General features: G+C 46.6%; 1 protein-coding gene across 1 annotated transcript; it reads left to right on the plus strand.

Annotated features, from left to right (window-relative positions):
• Positions 1–2,352: 2,352 nt before the first annotated feature.
• Positions 2,353–6,727, plus strand: LOC145361869 (uncharacterized). Its single transcript, XM_080217854.1, has 2 exons — positions 2,353–2,413; positions 5,705–6,727. The coding sequence occupies exon 2, from the start codon at positions 5,813–5,815 to the stop codon at positions 6,518–6,520; it is 708 nt and encodes a 235-aa protein (XP_080073980.1). The 5' UTR covers positions 2,353–2,413; positions 5,705–5,812; the 3' UTR covers positions 6,521–6,727.
• Positions 6,728–7,609: the final 882 nt, after the last annotated feature.

Here is a 7,609-nt window from a genome sequence, read left to right on the forward strand (position 1 = left end):
TGCTCTTTTCTATTGGACAACAGCTCAGCGCGGCTTGAGGGCAAAGTCCCGCCCATCCCCACGTGGGGCTCCGCCCCTCATTGTCCGTCTGCGGAGGATTAACCAATGGGAACTCTAGACGACCGGAAGGATTCTGCTCCTCCAGCCAATCAGAACTTCCCATTGTCTGAATGCGGAACTTAGACAATGAGCTTGCTCCCCTGTTCATTCCTGCCCAGCAAAGCTACTCCTTCTCTCGCTCTGAATGAAGATGGAGCTGCAGACAGTCTCAAACTTCCATGAGTAAAACACTTTCTTTTTTCCCCCTTTCCATTCCGGAGTTAAATTTTTAACTTCCAGGTCACCACTCGCTGCCTAAATAAAAATCCTTCTCACATGTTTCATGTACCTCTAACCAGCTAATACAGTGTATTATATACATGATTAGTCCAATCATTTATGTCCAAATGTAAAACTTTCTAGGGAAATTGGGGACTTACAGGAACTGATGACAAGAAATGGATGTAGGAGTGGCCACTAAGCCCTTCAAGCTTGCTGCGCCATTCGGTCCGATCATGGCAGTTCAATGCCGGCCTCAGCTCCTGTGCCATTTCCTCACAGCCCTCTATTCCTCAATTTATCAAATATTTATCCACCTCCACTTTATATATTTCTAATGGGCCAACCTCCAACACCCTGTGGAGCAGAGAATTCCAGCGATTCACAATCCTCTGCGCACTTCAGTTTTAAATGATGGGTTCTTTATCTTGTTTGAGCTTCTTCATTAGTGAAAATATCTCACCATCTACCCTGTCAAGTTCCCTCAGGATCTTATATGTTTAAATAAGGTCATCCATTGCTCTTCTAAACTCCAAGAAATAAAGGCCAGACTATTTCCTCCTCTTACACCACAGGGTTTCTATGATTCTATTTTGTCACTCAATAGGACAACTGTCTCATCCAAGGAATTAGCCTGGTGAATCTCCTTTGGACTGACTCCAATGTTCCTATACCCTTGTTTAGGTAAGGGGATCAAAACTGAATGCAATATTCCAGGTGAGGGGCCTCACCATCACCCTGTACAGTTGCAACAAAACCTCCTTATTTTTAAACTGCAACCCCTTTGCAATGAAGGTCAAAATGCCATTTTCCTTCTTAATGCCTTATCGGATCAGCCTGCTAACTTTTTGTGATTCATGCACTAGAACACCACGATCCCTCTGGATTTCACTCACCTGCAGTCTCTCCATTTAGATAAGAACGTAAGAAATAGGAGCAGGAGTAGGCCATCTAGCCCTTCGAGCCTGCCCTGCCATTCAATAAGATCATGGCTGATCTGAAGTGGATCAGTTCCACTTTCCCCCCCATAGCCCTTAATTCCCTTGTCTATCAGAAATCTATCTACCCATGACTTAAATATATTCAATGAGGTAGCCTCCACCACTTCAATGGGCAGAGAATTCCAGAGATTCACCACCTTTTGACTGAAGAAGTTCCTCTTCAACTCTGTTCTAAACTGTCCCCCCCCTTATTTTGAGGCTGTGCCCTCTAGTTCTGTTTTCCTTTCTAAGCGGAAAGAATCTCTCTACCTCTACCCTATCTAGCCCCTTTGTTATCTTATATGTCTCTATAACATCCCCCCCCCTCAGCCTTCTAAACTGAGTACAGGCCCAGTCTATTCAATCTCTCTTCATAGGCTAACCCCCTCATCTCCGGTATCAGCCTGGTGAACCTTCTCTGTACTCCCTCCAAGGCCAATATATCCTTTCACAAATAAGGGGACCAAAACTGCACACAGTACTCCAGTCATGGCCTCACCAGTGCCCTGTACAGTTGCAGCAAGACCTCCCTGCTTTTATATTCTATCCCCCTTGCTATAAAGGCCAACATTCCATTCGCCTTCTTGATCACCTGCTGCACCTGCAAACTGAGTTTTTGCGACTCATGCACAATGACCCCCAAGTCCCTCTGCACCATAGCATGCTGCAGCTTTTCGCCCTTTAAATAGTAATCCCTCCTACTATTATTTCTGCCAAGATAGTGTGACATGAACCCAAGATCCAGGTTGAGGTCGTCCTCATGTGTGCAGAACTTGGTTATCAGTCTCTGCTCAACGACTCTGATGCAAGGTGCAGGGCTGAGAGGAGATTTTGGAAAATATTATCAGGTGGGGAAGATGGAGAATGAACCAAACCAGAAAGTCCAGTTTCCAGCTTTGTAAATCTTTAGAAACTCCTTGGGAACCAGAATCAGAGGAGAATGAAGAATGAACTGTCTTGACTGAGCAGAAACACTGGGAGTGCCCTGTTCTCACTGCAGGAGCTCCTGGCGCAGGCGCAGTACCCGGCTGTGAGTGGAGCATGCGTGTTACGAGCAGTCGCGAGCTGCGAGGAGCGGACCAGAAACAATGGAGAGCGGTCGAGTAAAGGAGCCGGTGAGTGGGGGAGCGGGAGAACAGGGCCAGTAGAGTGGGCGGGAAAGTTTCATAAACATCCCGTGGACATTTCTAAACCGGGATAACAAAACTACCGATTCCCACTTTAGCAGTAAAAGGGGAATGAGCTTCGGAGCCCGCCCCTCAGGTCACCAGGAATAGGCCCAATTAACGGCCGCCATCTTTGTAAGGCGCAATGAGCCAGAGAGCGCATGTGCGGTAGCCATCTTTGTGTTTCCAATGGGCAATGTTCAACAGAGTGCATGCGCAGCCGCCATGTTTATTGGGGGCAAAGTGCTTCAATCTTTTCAATGACAAAATGAAATAATTTGTCCGTTAAACTGTTTCACATTGAGTTACAATGACTTATTGATAAGGCACAATATTGATATTTTCAAGTCAGTGACAGTAATTTATATTGTAATAATACTTTCCAAATAATTTCTCACAACTTTTACAAAGTAACATTCGACAGAGACATAAGGAGACATTAGGACAGTTGACCAAAAGCTTGGTCAAAGAGGGAGGTTTCAAGGAGAATCTTAAAGGATGAAAATGAGCTGGAGAGGATTTAAGAAATAAATTCCTGAGTTTGTGGTCCAGGCAAATGAAAGAACAGTCACCAATGGAGAAGAGTTCCATATCAGGAATGTTCAAGAGGCTGGAATTAAGTAAGTGTAGAGATTTCAGGTGGGTGTGTGGCTAGTGGAGTTTTCAGAGATAAGGATGGTCACAACCAACTAAGGATGAGAATTTTAAAAGTTGGGTGACTCTTAACCAGGAACCTTTGTGGATCAGTAAGCACAAGGGTGAGAGGTGAACAAGATTTGGTGTGAACAAGCATATGGGCAGCAAAGTTTTGGATGACTTCAAGATGACAAGGAGATTGAATATAGGAGGCTGGGCAGGAGTGGTTTGGATGATCAAATCTAGAGGAAACAAAGGAATGGATAGAGCTGAGAGTCGGGTGATGTGACTGAGGTTGAATTGGATGGATTTGGTGATGATGTGGATATTTGGATGGAAACTGATCTCAGGGTCAAATGTGACCCCATCAGTTCAAACATTCAGGTCCAGCCTTAGGCAGGGATCAGGGGTAGAATGGGTGGGTGTCTGGCGAGTGGAGTTTGGTCTGGGGACTGAATACAAGGAGAACTTGAAGCTGATGATGTTCATGTACAACTGTTACCCTGTTGTTTTTTGGCTGTGTAATGAGAGGTTTTTGGAAATTCTGTCAATGTTTTGTTTTGTTGTAGAGATTTAGAATCCAACACCCTCTACCTCTCCCAGCCCTCCCTCCCTCCCTCCTGCTCTCCCTCCCTCCCTCCCTCCTGCTCTCCCTCCCTCCCTCCCTCCTGCTCTCCCTCCCTCCCTCCTGCTCTCTCCCCCGCCCCCCCCTTCAGTCGAGGCCAGAATCTTGTTCCAGTCCAGACAAGATAACAGTTCCTTTCCTGAAGGTCATGAGTGAACCATTTCACTTCTTACAACAACCCTTACCTGGATCTGGAAAACAAAATATTGATTTTGCTTTTGATTTCCATACCTCTGTCATCTTCACATCGTCCATCTCCAACACTTCCCTTCGTTTACCTCTCTGTCTCCATTTCCAGTGGCAGACTGACCACTAACGTTCGTTTCAAACCCACCAATGCCCACAACTAACTCAGTGACAGCTCACCCGCCTACCTCCCACTCCCTGTAATCACTTCATCCAATTCTCGCAGATTTGCCACCTCTGTCAAATCTGTTGTGATGATGCCAACTTTGAAAATGGCACCTCCGACGTGTCTGCATTTTCCCTTAACTATGATTCCACTCCCATCCCCTCTGGTTGACAGGGTATTCTACTGGGTCCGACCTATTTTCCACAATTCTGCCCTCACCCTTTCCTCCTTTCCAGTAGCAGGATAGGGTTCCCCCTTGTCCTCATTTGCCACACCACTAGCCTCTGCATTCAACGGATCATTCTTCTCCATTTCCACTGACTCCAGCATGATACCACCACTAAACACATCTTCCCCTCGCTCCCCCTGTCAGCATTCTGCAGGATCCACACTCTCTGTGACACCTTGGTGCACTCCACTGTCACACCCAAATCCCCATCACCTTCCCATGGAATGACAGAAGGTGTAACACCTACTGCTTTATCTCCTTCCTCTTCACATTTCAATGCCCCAAATGCACCTTTCAGGTTAAGCAGCATTTCACTTTGCACATCATCTTCATTCAGTCCACAAACATGAACCCAGACTTCCTTTTACTTGTCATTTTAACTCAGTACCTTGGTCTCATGCCCATTTGTCCATCTTGGGCCAGTGAAGCCCAATGCAAACTGGAGGAGTAGCATCACATCTTCTGATTGGGCATGTGACAGCTCTCAGGAATTAACATTAAGTTCAACAACTCCAGACAGTGACATTTCTCCTCCATCTTAAATCTTTATTTTATATCCCATATATTCATTGTCAAAACACAAAATATTTCCCTTCCCCTGCTCCTCCCACACTGGGCCATCTGTCTCCTCTCTCTGCAGACTCTGCCAGATCTGTTTCCAGCATTCTCTGTTTTTGTGACTGTTGGAACAATCTGGCAGTTTGCATGGACGATTTTCTGTCATGCTGCTCCCACAATATACCAAAGTCATTCAGGTCAATTTCATAATGAGAGCAGGACAGTCTGTGACTTGAAGTAGAACTTGGAGTTGATACAGTTGACATCTGCTCCTTCTTGGGGTGGAGGTTGAGAGTTTCAGAGATTATGTCAAATGGTGGCACAGTGGTGAGCACTGCTGCCTGACAGCGCGAAGGACCCAGATTCAATTTTGGCCTTGATAACTGTCTGTGTGGAGTTTGCCTGTCCTCCCCATGTCTGCATGGGTTTCCTCCGGGTGCTCCGGTTTCCTCCCACAGTCCAAAGATGCCCCTTAGCATTTCAAGGTGTGTCGGTTAGGGGGATTTGCAGGGTAAATACATGGGATTACAGGAAAGGGCCTGGATGGGATGGTCTATTGGTGGGTCAGTGCAGACTCAGTGGGCTGAATGGCCTCCTTCTGCACTGTAAGGATTCTATGATTCTGGCTGAGATGTAGATCCCTCTCCTCCAACCCCTGCCACTCCCTCAGCACACTCTAGTTCTCCCAGAGAGGCCAGGGTCTTGTGTTGGTCCAGAGTGGGTGACAGTGAGTGTCAACCCCACAAATTATAGATTCACTCAACTCAGTTTCATAACTGCCTTTTTTGTTGTGGGTTCACTCTCACTCCTTTTTTTTCCTGTTTTAAATCAAATTCACAGGGTATTAGAAGGGAGGATCTGCAGTCAGGAAACTGAAATCAATGATCACATCAGGATCTGACAGAGCCGCCCCATTTATCGTAATCTGCTTGTCACCGGATTTTGAACATGGAAGGAAAAAGCACCGTTCACAGTGAGGAGAAAGCGTACACGTGTTCCATATGTGGACAAGGATTCAGCCGATCATCTGGCCTGTCAAAACACAAATACAGTCACACTGAGGAGAAACCGTGTAAATGTAAGGACTGTGGGAAGGGATTCAAATATCCATTTGAGCTGGAAGCTCATCGGCGCAGTCACACTGGGGAGAAACCTTTCACCTGCTCCACGTGTGGGAGAGGATTCACTAAGTCATCCCACCTGCAAACGCATCAGCGAGTCCACACTGATGAGAGACCTTTTAAATGTTCAGACTGTGGGAAGTGTTATAAAAGTTCCGGGGAACTGATGCTCCATCAACGTATTCACACTGATGAGAGACCATTCAGATGCTCTGTCTGCGGGACTGGGTTCAGATGGTCATCTGACCTCAGTGTACATCAGCGCACTCACACAGGGGAGAGACCGCTCACCTGCTTCAAGTGTGGGAAGAGATTCAGTCATTCATCTAGCCTGCGGAAACACCAGCGAGTTCACAGTGATGAAAGACCTTTTAAATGCCTAAACTGTGGGAAGTGTTTTAAAAGTTCTGGGAACTTAATATCCCATCAATTAGTTCACACAGACGAGAGACCGTTCAGGTGCTCTCGCTGCGGGAATGGGTTCAAAACATCATCAGACCTCATTGTACACCAGCGAATTCACACTGTGGAGTGACCCTTCACCTGTTCCGAGTCTGGGAAGGGATTCAGTCACCCACCACGTCTACTGAGACACCAGCGAGTTCACATTTAACTACAATAATTGGATTTTGCAGTGAATCACACCCAGCACAGAACCATGTTTATTGGTCAGCCTCTTGTTGACGTAAATACATTCCAGCCTAAATAGGCTTTAATGTTCTGGATAAATTAAATAAATCAGATGTTGGCTAAATACAGTGTGTTGAATTTTTAAAATATCGCATGATGGCACAGTGGTTAGCACAGCAGCCTCACAGCACCAGACACCTGGATTCGATTCCTGGCTTGGGTCACTGTCTGTATGCAGTTTGCACATTCTCCCTGTGCCTGCTTGGGTTTCCTCTGGGTGCTCTGGTTTCCTCCCACAGACTGAAAGACGTACTGATTAGGTGCATTGACCCGAACAGGCACTGGAGTGTGGTGACTAGGGGAATTTCACAGTAACTTCATTGCACTGTTAATGTAAGGTTTACTTGTGGCTAATAAATAAACTTTAACTTTATCTCTAACACAAGTTAGTTTCTTTTGAAGGTCTCTCCCTTGCCTCCTCCATCCTTACCTCTAACAAGTGTGAGGAGCTCTTGGAGCTTCTTTCTCACTAAGAATGAGGCAATCCGATCAGTTGCTTCTGGCTGATTGACGGCAGCTGCGGGCCAATAGGAACAGAGGAGGCGGGGCTGGAAGGCGGAGCTCGGCGGCTGGCCCTCCAACCGGAATGAATGAGGATCGGGGCGGGTCTGGGAGTGGAGCATGCGTAGTATAAACAATAGCCATGCTGCTGCTTCGGATTGCTGATGCGCGAATGCAAAAAAAAGGAGAGAGCTATGGATCTGGCGGGTGGGAGGAGAGGCTTCGTGAACATGTTGTGAAAACAGCTAACCCCGAAAAAAGACTCCCCGGTCCTTCATTTGCCCCGAATCGGGTCGCAGTTTGCCCCGACTTAAACTCGAGTTAACGGCAGCCATTTTTATGAGGGGAATATGTTGCGGGGCTAATGCGTGGCAGCCATCTTTGTGAAGGGCATTGTACAGTGTAACGCGTGCGCGGTCGCCATATTTATTGG

Source organism: Carcharhinus amblyrhynchos, chromosome X (assembly GCF_965287045.1).
Source record: "Carcharhinus amblyrhynchos chromosome X, sCarAmb.v2.hapA, whole genome shotgun sequence".
NCBI classification, from domain to species: domain Eukaryota; kingdom Metazoa; phylum Chordata; class Chondrichthyes; order Carcharhiniformes; family Carcharhinidae; genus Carcharhinus; species Carcharhinus amblyrhynchos.